A 20,031-nucleotide genomic window follows, 5' to 3' on the forward strand; every position below is an offset into this window, starting at 1 on the left:
TGCAATTCTGGTCGCCGCATTATAGGAAGGATGTGGAAGCATTGGAAAGGGTGCAGAGGAGATTTACCAGGATGTTGCCTGGTACGGAGGGAAGATCTTACGAGGGAAGGCTTGAGGGACAGGAGGCTGTTTTCGTTAAGAGAGAAGGTTAAGAGGTGACTTAAGAGGCATACAAGATGGTCAGAGGATTAGATAGGGTGGACAGTGAGAGCCTTTTTTAGCGGATGATGATGTCTAGCACGAGGGGACATAGCTTTAAATTGAGGGGAGATAGATATAGGACAGATGTCAGAAGTGGGTTCTTTACTCAGATAGTAAGGGCGTGGAATACCCTGCCTGCAACAGTAGTGGACTCGCCAACATTAAGGGCATTTAAATGGTCATTGGATAAACATATGGATGAGAAGGGAATAGTGCAGATGGGCTTTAGAGTGGTTTCACAGGTTGGCGCAACATTGAGGGCCGAAGGGACTGTACTGCGCTGTAATGTTCTATGTTCAAAAGGGTGGTGCAAACAAGCCTCAAAGAAAAGTAAAAACACCACATCACTGATGAGTTTCAAGTGGTAAAATATATCCAAATATTTCTGTCTGTGCCTGTGGGCACATGTGCTTAGTTAATGGCAGCTCGAGGAAGACCATCCGACAGGCAGGTGGTCCTGCCTTTAAAAGTCTTTGAGTAATTCACCCTTCAGGGCAAGCAAGGTCCATTCTCCCAAAAAATATCTAAAGTTTGAAAATTGGGGGTGGGGGGGGGGGGGGGGGGGGGGAAGAGGAGGAGGAGGAGGAGGAAAGAGAGGAGGAGTGCAGTTATGCCCCAAAAAGGGTCACTCCTAAAACAAGTCCCTATACTTGCAAGACATTTTCCATAAAAAAGTGGTATTTTTTCATCTGGTGTGAATCATGTAAAAAGAGACAACTGCTAATTCCTGTTCCCTACATAATCTGAATTGCAATGTGCCTAGTGTTGAGCAGCACGACCTGGAAGAATTTTTTTTAGTCTTAGCGATCCATGTGCCAAGTGAAGGCAAGACTTACTTGTGGGGATTACTGATCTCTTAGCGACAGGGGACACTTCATATTCTTTAATGCAAAGGTTATTTTAGATCATGTAAAAGCTTGAACCCTACTTCGCACTTGGCTGTCTTAGTTTCTCAGATTTTGACTCCAGGTAGGACAAAAGAAAAAGCCAAGATGGATTGCGAAATAAACGGATTTCAAAGTTGGAGAGGCTTTTGCTGCTGTGAGTACAGACATCTAGGCTGAGGAAATAATACAGAATCCTCAGTGGATGGCAGTCTCATGTGATACCCAATTGTTGAAACCACCTTCTCCCCGAGAGTTATCTGGCTGGCATACAGTTCCAATGAAGTTTTCTGCTTGAATGGTGCACCCTTTGCCAACAGACCAAGACCAAATGACAATTTAAGTATCAATAATGCCAGGTTAAATCTTTAGATCATTGGGTTGGGTCTTCATATTTTTGGTACAGAAGCTGATCAACAACCGCCCGGTTGTAAATAGTACAGGATTTTACATACCTCGTATCTCTTTGGACTCTGTTTCTTACCCATCGGGGAGAAATAAAGTGTGGGAAACCTAAATATTAAAAAGAAATTCAGAAGAGTTCCAAATCAGGGAATTAATTTCAACAAACAAATGACAAGTTTCCTCTGTTCTTACTTACCCTTGAACTTCATATGGTGAAGGCACATCATTGGCTGTAGCATCCATCTTGGCAATAACAATGTTAGAATCGCTGCTCAACTAGCAGGGGGGGGGGGGGGGGGGAAAGAGAGAGAGAAACAAAAAGTCAAGAATATTACAGAACAATTTCTCTTTTAAAACCAAGATCCATTTTTACAATCAGGATACAATCTAACCTTTTCTCCAAGTTCCTTATACTTTGGCTCCAGACTCTTGCAGTGGCCACACCATGGAGCATAAAATTCAATCAAGACATCCTTTGTTTCATCATTTACAATGTCATCAAAGTTCTCAGCTACTACAACCTGTTAAAACAAAACGTTTGCATTAGCAATTGAGCAGTCTAAGACAGGAACACGAAAATCTAACGAGGTAACATTCATGACAGCAAGAAAAAGCAAACTTTTTTTTTTGAAAATCATTCATGCTGGAAGTCATTTTTAGCAATTACAAAATACTGTCCCATTTCATTTCTACAACTCATTTTCCTCTCACAGATGTACAAACTGAATTATTTTCCAGATTTAAGTCTATGGCCACTTACACAAATTCAAACACCTGATGCTGAAAAAAGATGATCAGAAACTTTGCCAAGCATAGTCAATTTTTTTTAACCACATGTGTAGTTTAGCATGACATCTCAAGTGTGGCACTCTTGGAAGGAACTGGTGATCATCAACCTACCAATGCAAAGGTTTCACCAGTTTCCTTGCCTCATGTCCAGGTCTATGTTGCCATAATTACTCAGTAATTTCATTATTGTACATTGAGGCTACCTGGATGGTAGGAGTGACTTTATATTAAAAACAAATTACATGTTTCTCTCTCAGAAAACCCACAAAATGGGGCCAAAATAGTACAGAATCACAAGTCTTTTGAGCCAACATTTCCCTCCTAGAATGAAAACGTCAAAAAAAAACACACTGAATAACATTAGCATGATATTATCCCATGTCGCTATACAAAATGCATTAATAGACATTTACGGGGCAGCACGGTAGCAGTGGTTAGCACGGTTGGTTCACAGCGCCAAGGACCTGGGTTTGAATCCCAGCTTGAGTCACTGTCTGTGCAGAGTTTGCACATTCTCCCAGTGCCTGTGTGGGTTTCCTCCGGGTGCTCCGGTTTGCTCCCACAGTCCAAAGATGTGCAAGGTAGGTGGATTGGCCATGCTAAATTGCCCTCAAGTGTCCAACAAAAAAAAAAAAAGGTTGGGCGGGGTCACTGTGTTATGGGATGGGGTTGAGGTGTGGGCTTGGGTGGGTGCTTTTTCCAGAGGCTGGTGCAGACTCAAAGGGCCGAAAGGCATCCTTCTGCACTGTCAAATGCCATGATTCTATGATGTACAATTATTAGAACCCAACACTGACACTTCAGTGAAGACACTTAGCGAATAAAGGAAGGGTTGTGCAATTGCAGCAGAATAATTAGAGTAACGAGCTACTTCAGCCGAAAGTATCTTAGAAAATAGCTCAACAGTAAAGAACAATAATACCCAAGAGACCAACCTTCACAGGACCATCATTGCTCTCTGGAATTGGTTCAGACTTAAGGTAACGTTTCAGTTTCCCTGCGAAATAGTCCTCTAAAAATCGTTCCAGTGCTTTGCCATCACGCCTGGCAACAGAGAAAAAAAATCAGATCCTCAGCAAAGAAAGTAGGTACTTGGAAACAATGGGCAGCCTGAATGAGAAGGAAACAAGTACAACACTTCTGAAGAAAAAAAAGGTTTGGTTAAAAGGACAGAAGTTTTTTTTATTTAAAAAAATCATATTTTTAAACTGTGCCATTACAGTACGTCTCTTTACATAGAGGTTAGTTTTGTACCTGCACCCTGCATTCATGCACAGATCCAAAGTTACTTATCTGAGGTATGCATCACTTAAACAGTCATGAACAACCAAATGGTGAAGTCACATGGGATCAGAGGAGAGCTGGCAAATTAGATACAGAATTGGCTTGGACACAGAAGACAGAGGGTAGCCGTAGAAGGGTGCTTTTCTGAATGGAAGGCTGTGACTAGCGGCGTTGCACAGGGATCAGTTCTGGGACCTTGGTGTTCGTGGTGTATATAAATGATTTGGAAGAAAACGTAGCTGGTCTGATTAGTAAGTTAGAGACAACACAAAAATTGGTGGAGTTGCGACTAGTGAAGAGGATTGTCGGAGGATATAAACTGGTTGGAGAAATGGCAGATGGAATTTAATCTGGACAAGTGCGAGGTAATGCACTTTGGAAGCTCCAATGCATGTAGGAATGACACAATAAATGGTAGAACTCTTGCGAGTACTGACAGGAAGAGATCTGGGCGTGCATGTCCACTGATCACTGAAAGCATGTGGATAAGGTGGTCAAGAAGGCATATGGTATGCTGGTCTTCATCGATCGGGTCACTGAATATAAACATTTGGCAAGTCATGTTGCAGTTGTCCTGGCCCTTTAGTTAGGCCTCATTTGGAATATTGTGTACAATTCTGGTCGCAAAACTACCAGAAGGATGTGGATGCTTTGTAGAGAGGATACAGAAGTGGTTCACTGGGATGTTGCCTGGTATGGAGGGCATTAGCTCAGAGGGGAGGTTAGATAAACTCAGTCTGTTCTCACTGGAACAACAGAGGATGAGAGGCGACCTGATAGAGGTCTACAAGATTATGAGTGGCATGGAGAGAGTCGATCGTCAGGTGCGCTTTCCTACGGTAGGAGAGTCAAGTACGAGGGGACATAGATTTAACGAGCATGGGGAAAAGTTTTGAACAGATGTGCGAGACAAATTTTTTTTTTTTTTTATATACAGAGGGTGGTAAATATATGGAATGCGCTGCCTGGGGAGGTGGTGGGAGCAGCATTTAAGGGGTATCTAGACAAATACATGAATAGGGTGGGAATGGAAGGACTCTAAGTGCATACTGTTTTAGTTTAGGCAGATACCATGGTTGGCACAGGCTTGGAGGGCCCAAGGGCCTATTCCTGTGCTGTTCTTTGTTCTATTCTAATATCATTCCAGTTCACGAGAATACCACAAATACATTTTCTCACCATATTAGTCTCAGTTCCTCTTTTGACAAAGATGCTGGAATGTGCCAAATAAGAGCGACCTTCAAGGTACTTACGAGAACTCTTCCTGCATCACATATTTTTGATCTTTTGCAGTTTTGATAGCGACCACAGGAACTTCACCAGTAGCGGTGTCCAGGCCAAATTCTGAGAGCTCCTGACCGAAGGCTTTGTGGTTCGCAACAGCAAAATGCAGCTTCTCACCAGCATCCACGAATTTCTGAGCAACCTTCATCACTCTGTACAATTAGAAGAATGAACAGAAACAAAAATAGTGAACAGTACGGTTAATAAACAAACGGAAGGAAATACGATGATCAATTTCCAAAGAGTCGGCTTTTAAAAAAGAATTAAATCTCCAGAGCTCACTGGTTCCCCCATAATATTTGGGATAAAGAAACAACTTAGTGGGTACGGGTTACAGATGCTGCCAATTCCTTTCTTGCAGTACATTAACACGTTTACTTGCCGTATTTAGGTAGGTGCACTTCTATTGCTCGTGTGTCCATTTACTTCCATTTCATATTTATTAGAGTGCCCCCAACCAAGCGGGAAATAAAAATATATTTTTTGACTCCAGTGCTCAGTACAACACAGGTAACACAGCCAAGATGTCACGTCATGTTCGAACTGGCCGAGATTCCCAACCAACAGTGTCAAATTGGCCATGGTTACAGAAATTAACAAGTGGACGTCTGCCCTTCATTCAAAGCCGTCAGCTGTGCTGAATTTTGGATACTACTGCACTGAGCATGCGCCTTCAGTAGCATCAAATTAAGACAGTACGTATTAATTTGCTTAGAATTTAAGAGCAGAACACTCGGGACATTTTCCAAGTGTCGCATATATGCTAGATATTGTCACTGATGGCATAATCACAGCTAAACCTAAGCTCCAGCAGCACAGCTACTGAAATACAGATATTGCCACAGAAGGCAAAAACGTGGGGGACAAACCCATGGGATTAAGACTTTAGCCATCAGCAGCCACTGCTGCTATCGTGCTGCTTTGCTATTAATTGCTATCTAACTGATTCGACTAATACAATCAGACTGTTCAAAATTGCCAAGTTGGAATCTTCAATAAACATTTCTACTGTTCTGAAGATGACAGTAGTTTAATAATAATATGCGTGCTGTGCGTGGACCATGCAATAAAATAACACAGAACATTAGACGTTTCAAATATCAAACAAGTCATCATTCATAGCATTTAAATAGTTCCACCATGCAGCCAGTACCTATTTCTCCAGTAGTTCGAACCCTTTGGATTCTTTTCATAATCCACGTCATAGTAAGCTACCAGCAGATCCTTCCCTTTAAACTGGTCTTTATTGTCTTCAGTCATATGGGCACAGATACCAAAGCTGAATAAAAAGAAACAAAGTTACAAAAATTGACCACAATACTTACTACAACATTTTATTAGACAACACTGAGCAGAGACCATTTAAATTGCCCTTGGCTGAAGCCAACTACATGTAGCTAAATACAATTGGGGTGGAGAGGGACCAAGGGGAAGATTGCTGACTAAAACTTGTGCTGCAGCTCAACCACCTTATAGAATCATAGAATCCCTACAGTGGCAGAATGAGGCCATTTGGCCCATCTGGTCTACACCAACCCTCTGAAAGTGCACCCCACCTAGACCTACCCTATCCCCATAACTGAATCGAACCCTTGGTCACTAAGGGGCAATTTAGCATGGCCAATCCACTCAACCATCTTTGGACTGTGGGAAGAAACTGGGGGAAACCCATGCAGACACGGGGAGAATGTGCAAACTCCACATGCGACAGTTACCCGAGGCTGCAATCAAACCTGGGTCCTGGCGCTTGAGGCAGCTGTTCTACCAGTGTGCAACACCCCTTATAGAAAATTAACAAGTTGAAAATTTATCTGTGTGGCACTACACAACAGAATTTTCTATCCCAATTAGTGTCCATCACCCGGTTACAATCCTAGGTGATGATATAACTGGATGGGAAGATTCCAGAGTGGAATCCTGGCTCTAAAGACGTAACATTTTTAATTACAGAGTCACAGGACCGCTAATTAGTTTAAACATCTAGAAAAAAAATTAAACACGAAGAATTAGATGGAACTACAATACTCCATAACTCTCAGCTTAGCTTAAAGACAGATTTAAAGATTAACATGTATTATAAAGTACATCTCAAGCTACAATTGTCTCATTAACACAAAAAAACCATTTCAGCACACAAAATGACTGCGGTCAAATACACGCACATGCTCTGCTCTGAACCGAAGTTAGTGTCTGTGCATGTCTTCTCCAAATCTCCTAAGATGATTTGTCACCGGAGAGTTTCCAACCTCCACACCCAAAAAAAGGCTTTAAAATTCCTTTAAACTTAGTTACAGCAATTGTCTCTAACTCCGAACACTTTGTTTCAACACTTCCTTGTATTGTTCTGAACAATACCCTGGCCTCTGTTCTCAACTCCAGTCGTTTTAAACACTCTTTTCTGCCCCAATTCCCTGGTTATCTGGACTATAACTAGCACTTTAGGAACCCTGCCTCTTTGCAGCTGCCACCCTGTCCAGTCTTTCTTCTGGTGGAGTGGAGAGATGTTCACTCCCCAAGATCCTGTCTCCAACTGCTCTCAAATTACTTCAACTAAAAAGGACCTCTAGTTGCTCAGCAACAGCTACATGTAAAATACCCTTTGGCTCAGTTGGTTAGACAGCTGGTTTGTGACGCAGAGTGAGGCCAGCAGTGCAGGTTCAATTCCCATATCGGCTGAGGTAATTCATGAAGGCCCCACCTTCTCAACCTTGCCCCTCGCCAGAGGTGTGGTGATCCTCAGATTAAATCACCACCAGTCAGCTCTCCCTCTCAAAGGGAAAAGCAGTCTACGATCATCTGGGACTATGGCGAATTTACCGTTACCTTATGCTTCACACTGTCGCCCTCTCGAAGCACATAGAAACATAGCTGGAACTTATCAACCCCCACACGTGCAAACAACTTTATCCAGTACGAGTTAAACTATAGGTTTTACCCTTCCAGGCACAAAAACATAAATTGAACACACCTAACACTATACCTTATTTCTAATGTTTCCCATTACAAACATAAATCCTTTAAAACTACCTTTGTTTCCTTAACACTCCGTAACCTCAATTCTACATTTAAAAACTAAAGACTCCCACTCCAATACCTGAAAAGAACCCCCACCTGCACAGTTCCAACAGGGAACAGGATATAACATAGAACCATAGAATTTACAGTGCAGAAGGAGGCCATTCGGCCCATCAAGTGTGCACTGGTCCTTGGAAAGATCACCCGACTCAAGTCCACACCTCCACCCTTTCCCCGTAACCCAGTACCCCCCACCCATCCTTTCTTTGGACACAACGGGCAATTTAGAATGGCCAACCTGCACATCTTTGGACTGTGAGGAAACCGGAGCATCCGGAGAAAACCCACGCAGACAGAAACAGAACGTGCAGACTCCACACAGACAGTGACCCAAGCCGGGAATCGAACCGGGTCCCTGGAGCTGTGAAGCAACAGTGCTACCGTGCTGCCCTAACATGCGAGAACATCAGTCTCATTACCAATTTAAGTAACTAATTCAAAGGGAAACAGGAATTGCACCAAAGGATTAAACCTGTATTTTATAAGGAGGAAGGAATAAGTCAAATAACTGCAGACTAATTAGCTAAATGCCAATAGCGAGAAGGCGGTTTGCAGCCCACAATAATGAGTAGCATTAGTGAATGCTTAGAAAGCATGGAGCAAGTGTACACAGTCAGTGTGGATTAATAAAGAGCAGGGCAGAATTGGGGAGGCGGTGGCATAGTGGTATTGTCACTGGACTAGTAAATCAGAAACCCTGGGCAATGCTCTGGGGAACTGGGTTCATATCCTACCACTGGACATGGTGAAATTTGAATTCAATAAAAATCTGGAATGAAAAATGTAATGATGACCATGAAACTATTGCCAATTGTCGTAAAAATCCATCTGGTTCACAAATGTCCTTTAGGGAAGGAAATCTGCTGTCCTTACCTGGCCTACATGTGACTCCAGACCCACAGCAATGTGGCTAACTTTTAACTCTCTCTCCCCCCCCCAAAAAAAGAGCAATTAGGGATGGGCAATAAATGCTGGCCCAGCCGGCAACGCCCACGTCCCATGAACAAATTAAGGAAATTACAGAATTTAACCGGACAAGGGACTCAGCATATTTTCACTTCCAAGGTGGCATTAATAAAATGAGACTCGTTAGCTTTAATAGCATGGGTCTTCATTTCAGAGAAGCGTTAATATGAATAATGAGGTATCTTGGATCATTTCCGACTGAAGTGAAGTTGCTGGAATGCCTCAGGGATCACAAAAAAAGTGTTGGAACATCACAAACCCTCTATCCGTAAGTGATTTGGAGAAGGACCTATCAAATTTGCTGACACCACGAAATTGGGCTGGAAAATTAGACTTCAGAACATACCGAATCCTCATCTACGGATGTGTGACTGACAGTTGCACCTTTAAGTGAAATGACTTTCAAGTGAGCCACAGGTTCTCATAAAAATCGATAAAGCCGGGGAGTTAGGCTCCAAAAACCAATGTAGAAATTGAAATACTGTGCATTCCTAGCTGAAATAACTTGCAAAACACAATACATGGGTGGCACGGTAGCACAATGGTTAGTACTGCTGCTTCACAGTGCCAGTGGCCAGGCTTCAATTCTCGGCTTGGGTCACTGTGCGGAGCCTGCACGGGTTTCCTCCCACAAATCCCGAAAGACGTGCTTGTTAGGTGAATTGGACATTCTGAATTCTCCCTACGTGTACCCAAACAGGCGTCAGAGTGCGACGACTAGGGGGATTTTCACAGGAACTTCATTGCAGTGTTAATGCAAGCCTACCTTGTGACACGAAGATTATTAAATACTAAAAACATTCTGTTAAGTACTTTAGAACCTTTCTCAGCAGAAAATGCTAAAGCATTCCTAGAAAAATACATTCATAAGTATAATAACCTTCAAAACAATTTAAATAAAACACAATATAAATGCTATATCAATTACTTGTGTACACAGCCACTCCAGTTTTAGACTGACCAGGCTCCACCTAGTGGCAGAGGTTAATTGGTGCAAGACTACGTGCACTGATCAACTTCTGGCACTAGATGGAGCCCAGCACCTTGGTGTGAATTCAAAGCAGCTGAAAGCAGGCAGACCGTCCAGGCTGAAGATAGAAACTGAGAAGGGGAAGCAAGAAGAGGGATCAAGAGCAAAGGCCGCAGCAGGGGTCATGAAGGATGCAAGGCCAGGAGCAGGAGGCGTAACTGAAGTCCCCAATGGTCACGACAGACACCGAGGACTTTTAAGGTAACAGAGGAAGGGGTGGGAGCTGGGCAAAAGAGAAACTTCAGCACCAAGAGCAGGAGTGGAAGCACTGGGGAAAAGGCCACGTGAGCAGACAGGCCATATAACAGGAAGTGTCTGGCAAACAAAGTTAAAGTGAAACTCACACCGCAAGGACAGCAACTTTAATTGATTACTTACTGTTCACTTCTGATATAGCAGAATTATAGTTAGAAAAATCCATTATGCTGATAATTGAATTTTTGTTTTTTATGTTGAGAAGCATTTAACACAAAGGCAAGGTAATACTTCTACACAGGCATTAGTTAGAATTTCGGCATATAACAGGTAAATCAAAAGGTGTTGTGATTTCCAGATCGTTGAATCTAACTGGTCCATCCCCGTTGGTCACGAGTGGGTTGTAACAACTTAGTTAAGTCAATTGGAATCAGAGGGGAAACTCTCCACTGATTGGGGGCATACACAACACAAAACGAAGTTGGTTGTGGTTGGTGAAGGCCAATCATCTCAGTCCCAGAACATGACTGCAGGAGTTCCTCAGAACAATGTCCATGGCCACCTGAGGAAGGAGCAGCGCTCCGAAAGCTAGTGACATCGAAACAAACCTATTGGACTTTAACCTGGTGTTGTAAGACTTCGTACCATCTCCAACAAGAGAGAGTCTGTCCTTTGATATTCAATGGTATTACCTTTGTTAAATCCCTAACCAACAACATTCCCAGGGCTTGATTTACTATCAACTAGAAACGGAACTGGACTAGCCATATAGATACCGTGGCTACAAGAGCAGGCCAGAGGCTGGCTAACAAGTAACTCACCTTCCATCTCCCCAGAGCCTGTCCACCATCTACAAGGCCTAAGGAGCATGACGGTATACTCTCCACATGCCTGAATGAGTTCAGCTTCAACGCCACTCAAGAAGCTCGATACCCACACCCCCCAGGACAAAGCAGCCAGCAACTATGGCACCAAAATCCAATACACACTTTTACGGTCACCGCAGGCACTCAAATGGTAGCGGTGTATACTATGAAACCCATGACCTCTACCAGCTGGCAGAACAAGGGCAGCAGATGTGGTGTTTCCACCTGCAGGGTCCCCTCCAAGTCACTGACCAAGCGGACTTGTAACTATACCACCATTACTTTATTGTCACCAGGTCAAGATCCTGGAACTCTCTCTCTCCGACAGCACTGTGGGTTCACCTGCACCACCTAGACAGCAGCAGTTCAAGTCGGCAAGTCAAGGCAGCCTTCAAAGACAATTGGGGGTAGAAAATGTTGGCCTTGCCAGTGATGCCTATCCCACGAACAAATAGAAAATCCTTTACAAGACATGAATAATGCCATTTATTTGACATTAATGCATCAGCTCTGAAGTCTGCTAGCATGACCACAAATGTGATTTGAATCATTTGGTTGCCTTAAATTTAATATGCTTACTCTCTTCCCACCCGGAAAGCAGCTTCAAGGAGCACTGTGAAGCATCAAGATCCATATTCAGGAGAGACTTCCGGGTGCGGCTATGCAGAGCTAGGTCGCATATTCGGTAGCTACCGCTTGGGATGGACTTTTGGGCTCTTTTACAGGGCCCCCACGGCATTTGTTTGACATTTCCCGGTGTGGCAAGAAGACTGCAGCATTCCCCTGACAGTGTCACCCAGGAATATTATGTCTTTTGGCTGCCAGACCCGGCAGAAACAGTAAAGGATTTGGCTTTGGCTGCAGGTTTAGAAAAGGGCCTCTTCCAGCATGCAGGCGGGGGAAGGGCAAGCTTAAAGCTGCAATCTGACTTGACTCTATCAAAGGTGAATTCTAGCAGCAGAGGTAACAACTGTGAAAGGATTTACCAGGGCCATTGAAGAAGCAGGGACGAGGCTTCCGGTGGCGGCCATGGAGTAGGTTGCGCATTCGGCAGCTCCCGTCTGGAACTGACTCAGACCCTTTTCAGGAGTTTCCATAGACTTTTTAAACGGACCAGAAGTGTAACGGCCAAAGGAGCGGCGCTGGAGCAACGGGAGAAGCGAGGGAAAGAAAACAAAATGGCGGCGGCCAGGGACAAAGGGGAGCTGCAGGAGTTCATCAAGCGCTGCTTCGAGGAGCAGCGCGAGGAGATGCGCAAGGAGATGCGCAAGGAGATGTTGGCGCCTATGCTTTCGGCAATTGAAGGACTAGGGATCACCCAAAAGGTCCACAAAGCTAAGATCCAGGAGGTACAGAAAAGAGTCAGTCAGAACGAGGACGAGCTCGTGGGCCTGGCGGTGAGAGTGGAGCAGAACGAGGCGCTGCACAAGAGGTGGGCGGGAAGACTCGAAGACCTGGAGAACAGGTCGAGGAGAAAGAATCTGCGAATCCTGGGTCTCCCTGAGGGAGTGGAGGGGGCTGATGCCGGGGCATACGCGAGCACGATGCTTGAGGCGATGATGGGCACGAAGGCCCCTTCGAGGCCGCTGGAGTTGGACGGGGCACATCGGGTGCTGGCGAAGAAGCCCCAGGCAAATGAGCAGCCAAGGGCGATGGTGGTGAGGTTCCACCGGTTCACGGACAGAGAGTGGGTCCTGAGATGGGCCAAGAAGGAGCGGAGCAGTAAGTGGGACAATGCAGAGATCCGAATATACCCGGACTGGAGCACTGAGGTTGCAAAGCGGAGAGCGGGCTTCAACCGGGCCAAAGCGGCGTTGCACCGGAAAGAAGTGAAATTCGGAATGCTGCAGCCAGCGCGACTGTGGGTCACATACAAGGGCCAACACTATTACTTCGAAACGCCTGAAGAGGCGTGGACCTTTGTACAAGCTGAAAAGTTGGACTCTGACTGAGGGTTTGTGAGGGTAGGGGGGATGTTTGAGGTTTGATGTGTGATGGTTGTTGTATATAGGGGGTCAATCACGCGCAAGAAATGTTACATGGGCTGGGGGAGAGAGACAAGGCCGCGACAGGTGGAGCGGGCTTTGGAAAGCGCGGGGTGTTTTCCCGCGCGCGGGAAGAAAGGCGGGAAGGGGAACGAAGGAATGCATATGGATTGGGAGACTCCCACGCGGGGAGGTCAATGGGACAGCGGGGGAAGCCGGGGTCAGCAGGCGTCAGCTGACTTACGGGAGTGACATGGGGGGAGCAAAAAAGCTAGACAGGGGTCTAGCAGGGGGGGGGGGGGGGGGGGGGTTGCTGCTGCACTGGCCAAAAAGGAATGGGACACAGAAGAGGTGGTCGGGACGGGGATCCCCCCTCTGGGGGACTGGAGGGTGAGGGAGGCGTGGACACGGGACTGGCCCAGAACAGGAGATGGCTAGTCAGCGGGGCATGGGGGGGGGGGGGGGTGAGAGCCCCTCCAATCCGGCTGATAACGTGGAACGTGAGGGGCCTGAATGGGCCGGTGAAGAGGGCTCGAGTGTTCACGCACTTAAAGGGACTGAAGGCGGACGTGGCCATGCTCCAAGAAACACCTCTAGGTGGCAGACCAGGTCAGGTTAAGAAAGGGATGGGTAGGACAGGTATTCCACTCGGGACTGGACGCGAAGAATAGAGGGGTGGCAATATTGGTGGGAACGCGGGTGTCATTTGAGGCCAAGACTATTGTAGCGGACAATGGAGGGCGATATGTAATGGTGAGCGGTAGGCTGCAAGGGATGTGGGTGGTGTTGGTAAACGTATACGCCTCGAACTGGGATGATGCAGGATTCATGAAGCGCATGTTGGGGTGCATTCTGGACCTGGAGATAGGAGGCCTGATAATGGGAGGGGACTTCAATACAGTGTTGGATCCAGCACTAGACCGCTCCAAATCAAGGACTGGAAAGAGGCCGGCGGCGGCCAAGGTACTTAGGGGGTTTATGGATCAGATGGGGGGAGTGGACCCATGGCGGTTTGCAAGGCCGCAGGCCAGGGAATTTTCTTTCTTCTCCCATGTACACAAAGCCTACCCCCGGATAGATTTCTTTGTTCTGGGTAGGGAGCTCATCCCGAGGGTGGAGGGGACGGAGTATTCGGCGATAGCCGTTTCGGACCATGCCCCACACTGGGTGGAACTGGAGCTGGGAGAGGAGAGGGACCAACGCCCGTTGTGGCGGCTGGATGTGGGACTGCTGGCGGACGAGGTGGTGTGTGGGAAGGTGAGGGGGTATATCGAAAGGTACTTGGAGGCCAACGACAACGGGGAGGTACAGGTGGGGGTGGTATGGGAGGCGTTGAAGGCGGTGATCAGGGGAGAGCTAATTTCCATTAGGGCTCATAGGGAGAAGACAGAGGGTATGGAAAGGGAGAGGTTAGTGGGGGAGATTTTGAGTGGACAGGAGATACGCAGAGGCCACGGAGGAAAGATTACTTGGGGAAAGACGACGGCTCCAGGAGTTTGACCTGTTGACCACAGGGAAGGTGGAGGCACAGTGGAGGAAAGCGCAGGGGGCGACCTAAGAGTATGGGGAAAAGGCTAGTCGGATGCTGGCACACCAGCTCCGTAAGGGGATGGCAGCGAGGGAAATAGGGGGAGTCAAAGATGGAAGGGGAGCCACGGTTCGGAGTGCGACGAAAATAAACGAGGTATTCAAGGCCTTTTATGAAGAGCTGTACAGATCCCATCCCCCAGCGGGGGAAGAGGGGATGAGAGGATTCCTATATCAGCTGAGATTCCCAAGGGTGGAGGAGCAAGAGGTGGCTGGTTTGGGGCCACCAATTGGGTTGGAGGAGCTGAGCAAGGGTTTGGGGAGCATGTAGGCGGGGAAGGCCCCGGGACCGGACGGATTCCCGGTGGAGTTCTACAGGAAGTACGCAGACCTGTTGGCCCTGCTACTGGTGAGGACCTTTAATGAGGCGAGAGAGGAGGGGACCCTGCCCCCGACAATGTCGGAAGCGACAATTTCTTTGATCCTAAAGCGGGACAAGGACCCACTGCAATGTGGATCGTACAGGCCGATCTCGCTCCTCAATGTGGATGCAAAGTTGCTGGCAAAAATGCTGGCCACGAAGATCGAGGACTGTGTCCAGGGGGTAATCCACGAGGACCAGACGGGATTTGTAAAGGGCAGGCAACTAAACACCAATATGCGGAGGCTCTTAAACGTGATAATGATGCCATCGGAGGAGGGAGAGGCGGAGATAGTGGCAGCTATGGACGCGGAGAAGGCCTTTGACCGAGTAGAGTGGGAGTACCTCTGGGAGGTGATGCGCAGGTTTGGGTTCGGGGTAGGGTTTATCAATTGGGTTAAGCTCCTTTACAGAGCCCCGATGGCAAATGTAGTGACGAACGGGCGGAGGTCGGAGTACTTTCGACTGTACCGAGGGACAAGGCAGGGGTGCACCCTGTTGGTCGCATTGGCGATCGAACCATTGGCCATGTCATTGAGGGAGTCTAATAAATGGAAGGGGTGGTCCGAGGGGGAGAAGAGCATCGGGTGTCGCTATATGTGGATGACCTGTTGCTGTACGTGGCGGATCCAATGGAGGGGATGGTGGAGGTCATGCAGACTCTAAGGGAGTTTTCGGGCTATAAGCTCAATGTAGGGAAGAGTAAGCTCTTTGTATTACAGGCGGGGGACCAAGAAAGAGGGATAGGGGACCTACCGCTGAGGAGGGCGGAGGGGAGCTTTCGATATCTGGGGATCCAGATAGCCAGGAGTTGGGGGACCCTACATAAACTGAATCTGACGAGGTTGGTGGAGCAAATGGAGGAGGATTTCAAAAGATGGGACATGTTACCGCTCTCGCTGGCGGGTAGAGTGCAGTCGGTCAAAATGGTGGTCCTTCCGAGGTTTCTGTTTGTGTTTCAGTGCCTTCCCATCGTGATCACTAAGGCCTGTTTTAAGAGAGTAGGCAGGAGTATTATGGGGTTTGTGTGGGCGAATAAGACCCCGAGAGTAAGGAGAGGGTTCCTGGAACGCAGTAGGGACCGAGGAGGGTTGGCGCTGCCAAACCTGGGGAGCTACTACTGGGCAGCAAATGTGGCGATAATCCGCAAGTGGGTTATGGAGGGAAAGGGGGCGGCATGGAAGAGGATGGAGATGGCGTCCTGTAAAGGAACGAGCCTGGGGGCGTTGGTGACGGCACCACTTCCGCTCTTGCCGACAAAGAATACCACGAGCCCGGTGGTGGCGGCAACGCTAAGGATCTGGGGCCAGTGGAGACGGCATCGGTGTGGTCCCCGATCAGGGGTAACCACCGGTTTGTCCCGGGGAAGATGGACGGGGGGTTCCAGAGCTGGCATCGGGCGGACTCAGCCTGATACAATTTAAGGTGGCCCACAGAGCGCACTTGACGGGGGCGAGGTTGAGTAGGTTCTTTGGGGTAGAAGACAGATGTGGAAGGTGCTCAGGGAGCCCGGCGAACCATGTCCATATGTTTTGGTCATGCCCGGCACTGGAGGGGTTCTGTTCTGGAGAGGAGTGGCGGGAGCAATATCTCAGGTGGTGAAAGTCCGGGTCAAGCCAAGCTGGGGGCTAGCAATATTTGGAGTAGTGGATGAACCGGGAGTGCAGGAGGCGAAAGAGGATGGCATTCTGGCCTTTGCGTCCCTAGTAGCCCGGCGAAGGATCTTGCTAATGTGGAAGGAGGCGAAGCGCCCCAGCCTGGATAAATGATATGGCTGGGTTCATAAAGTTGGAGAGGATTAAGTTCGCCTTGGGAGGGTCGGCGCAGGGATTTTACAGGCGGTGGCAACCGTTCCTAGACTATCTCGCAGAGCGTTAGAGGAAGGTCGGTCAGCAGCAGCAGCAACCTTGGGAAGGGGGGGGGGGGGGGGGGGGGAACGTCCTGGGAGGAGGGGGGGGGGGGGGGGGGTAAGGAAAGAGGAGGGGGGACTGCCTGGGAGGGTGGATGAGCAAGAGATAACATGAAGGGTTGGGGAAACTGGCACGTACGGGTGAGGGCCAGTGTACAAAGCTGTGTAAATAAATCATTTTGCCATGTATATATCTTGCTCTGCGCGATTTCACGTTTTTTTTTGTTAGGGGGGGGTTATTGTTTGTAAGGGAGAAAAATTGTGTTAAAAAACTTCTAATAAATATATATTTTTTAAAAAAGATCCATATTCAAAACACTGAAAAGTCATGTTAGTTATAAAATTTGTCACAGAATCTGCACTTACATGTTGTCTAGAACAAATTTCTTTACTTTCGTATTTGTGAATTTCTCTTCTGTGTACGGTACACTGCTGCTCTCAAACTTGTTTGCCAGTCTTGGAGGTCGGAACAAGATAATGCCCCTATTAAAAATAAAAGCCAGCATTAGGAAAATTGTTAGTAAAAAGGTTCAATTTTAGTCTTCACTGCTTCTCCTGTGTTATATGTTCTCCTATTTCCCCAGAATCAACATTATCTGGGATTAATGCAAACCCATTTGAGATGCTTCAGAATCAGCATTTACTGCACTAATGTTACAGCATGCATTTATCACAGACATTAGCTGCTGGTGTTCCACACAAAGCACATTTCACTGGGCAGATTGCATACGTGCATGATGGGGTCTCTCTCTCTCAACAGGTGCTAGGATAGGCAGGGTTCAGGAGAATTTGGAATCGGTCATTTCCATTTTTAAAAAGTATATGGTCATCAAGCGGCCAATAGGTTTTCATTCTGTAGAATTTAAATCCTAAATGTTAACTCTGTTAAAAGATAGAAAGCTTTAACAAAACTCCCGTGCTATTTCTATTATTCTTGATCAGAGCTGGCACATCCCCAGAAAAGCACTCCGATACATCTGCTTTACCAAACAATGCTGTCAACTGCTTCTCTCATTCTTTCCGTTTCCCTTTTCATAGATCTCGGTGCATGATGAAATGGTGGGAAAATAAGACTTTGTTGCCCATATGGCCAGCAGCATGCTTTTCATGGCAGGTTGCATCTTCCCTTGAGGTAGCTATCCAGAATTACAATTAAGTCGGAAGTCGGTTTCTGTCACCAATAGGGTAAAATTTCAAATACAGTCACTTCCTGCAATAACATAGGAACATGGTGATTGGAGCAGGGGCAGACCAGTGCTCCCTCAAGCTACCTGCACTACTCCAAAAAGATAATGGTTTAAAGTTTACAAACCACTTTCTCACCCACAGTAATTCCATATCCCTCAATTCCCTTAACTCGGTCTTGAGCATACTCAGTGACTTGAGTTTCCACAGCCTCTGGGATAGAGAATTCCAAAGATTCACAAAGCTGCGAATGAAGGAATCTCTCATCACTCCCAAGTGGCTCACCCCTTACCCCAACACCATAACCCCTAGTTCTAGCCGCTGCAGCCTCTCGGCATGCGCTCTGTCAAGTCCTCATGATCCAAGTATGAAGAAAGAATAAACAACCGCTTTTAATGAAATTTTGTCCCAAGTTCAATATCTGTAGAACTGTCCAAATTCTGGCACGGTTTTTAAATGCTTTCCTCAAGATGTCCAGGAAATGGAAAAACTGGATGAATGCTGACTTGGATCAAAGTTACACATGTTTAATCAATATTTCTAGTCTTGGGTGCAGCTTGCATTTATACTTGGAACAGGAAACAACCAAAATATGGAAATGGATTAAAAACTAAGACTGGAGAAATAAGTATAGTTTAAATAGCAATTTGAAAATGACTTGCGAACTTTTCTTTACATAATAAAGCCTCAAACTCATATCATTAGATGTTCAAATACTAAAGTGTTAGTATGGAATTCCCCCGTCTACTCCATAAAACAAAAATATATACCAACTGAGTTAATGTGTCTGCTCCAACTGCAAGTGTTTACATGCCAATATATTGCAGCTTAACAGCACAGCCTTAAATAATTCTTAGCTCATCCATGAAAAGCCACAGTTGAAAACAGAACAATCTACAGAATCAATTTTTAAAATGCAGAGGATAATGCACTATTTTGGAAGTGAAAATGAAAAAAAGGTTTCACGGAGGACAATCTCTTGCTGCAAAAGGATTTATATAAAACAGAAAGGATGGAAAGAGATGGTTGATTTATTGAAGTCCGCTAAGTCAGGAGCCAAACCTCGGCATGATATAAAAGCCCTCATGTATCACTGCTTTGTAGCCAAAAGACAGGGTTAAGACTGGATGGTTCCAAACACGTTTCAGTACATACTTGCTCTTGATGTCATATTTTTCAAGGAGTTCTTCTGTATTGGTGTGTGCAAAACGATAGTTCTCTCTCATTGCACTGGCTGCTTTAAGGAAATCAGCCTGGGGTGTGCTGGCAGAGTCTGCAAAGAAACCTGCACAACATATACAAATCAATTAGTTATTAAACATCTTGGCAAATCAGCTTCAGATGAAAACTCACCCGGAACACAAAGCTGAGAACTCTTCTTTTCCATAGCATTCCCCCTCCATCCCGCCCCCAAAATAATTCAACCTCAGTTCCTGGTCATGAAAAAGCATGTTCAGTTCTGGATGTAACATTTTCAATAAACCTATGCTTTAAAACCCAAGGTCAGAAATATTATAAAGACGATTTGCAATTTACCCAGCAATGTGGAAAATTGCCCAGGTGTGTCCCGTCCACAAAAAGCAGGACAATCCAACCCCGACAACTACATTGGTCCACTATCAATCATCCACAACATGATCAAAGGTGTCGTCAACAATGCAATTGAGTGCCACGTACTATGTAATAAGCTGCTCAGTGACACTCGGTTTTGGTTCCGTCGGGGCCACTCAGCTCACTCCCATTATTGATCCAATCATGGACAAGAGTTGAATTAAAGAGCAGAGGTGAGACATCAAAGCAGCAGTTGAACAAGTATGGCATCAAGGAGCCCTAGCAAAACTGGAGTGGGGGAGAAATACTCTCCGCTGATTGGAGTCATACCTAATGTCTTTGAAATTCAGTCTCTCAGTTCCAGGACAACACTGCAGGAGTTCCTCAGGGTCGTGTCCTAGGCTCAAACATCTTCAGCTGCTTCATCAATGACCTTCCTTCCATCACAAGGTCAGAAGTGGGGACGTGTGCTGA

At 46.3% G+C, this 20,031-nt stretch overlaps 1 protein-coding gene across 1 annotated transcript in view; it reads right to left on the bottom strand.

Moving 5' to 3' along the window:
* The window catches only part of pdia3 (protein disulfide isomerase family A, member 3), a 48,221-nt gene that overhangs the window by 1,590 nt on the left and 26,600 nt on the right, over positions 1-20,031 (bottom strand). The window contains exons 5-12 of the mRNA XM_072470782.1: positions 19,162-19,291; positions 17,188-17,304; positions 6,001-6,126; positions 4,817-4,999; positions 3,215-3,323; positions 1,883-2,011; positions 1,687-1,766; positions 1,541-1,598 (exon numbers count right to left, since the gene is read on the bottom strand). Of these exons, the coding sequence (XP_072326883.1) occupies positions 1,541-1,598; positions 1,687-1,766; positions 1,883-2,011; positions 3,215-3,323; positions 4,817-4,999; positions 6,001-6,126; positions 17,188-17,304; positions 19,162-19,291 (932 nt within the window). The remainder of the gene's footprint in view (positions 1-1,540; positions 1,599-1,686; positions 1,767-1,882; positions 2,012-3,214; positions 3,324-4,816; positions 5,000-6,000; positions 6,127-17,187; positions 17,305-19,161; positions 19,292-20,031) is intronic.

Source organism: Scyliorhinus torazame, chromosome 12 (assembly GCF_047496885.1).
Source record: "Scyliorhinus torazame isolate Kashiwa2021f chromosome 12, sScyTor2.1, whole genome shotgun sequence".
In the NCBI taxonomy this organism is placed as follows: domain Eukaryota; kingdom Metazoa; phylum Chordata; class Chondrichthyes; order Carcharhiniformes; family Scyliorhinidae; genus Scyliorhinus; species Scyliorhinus torazame.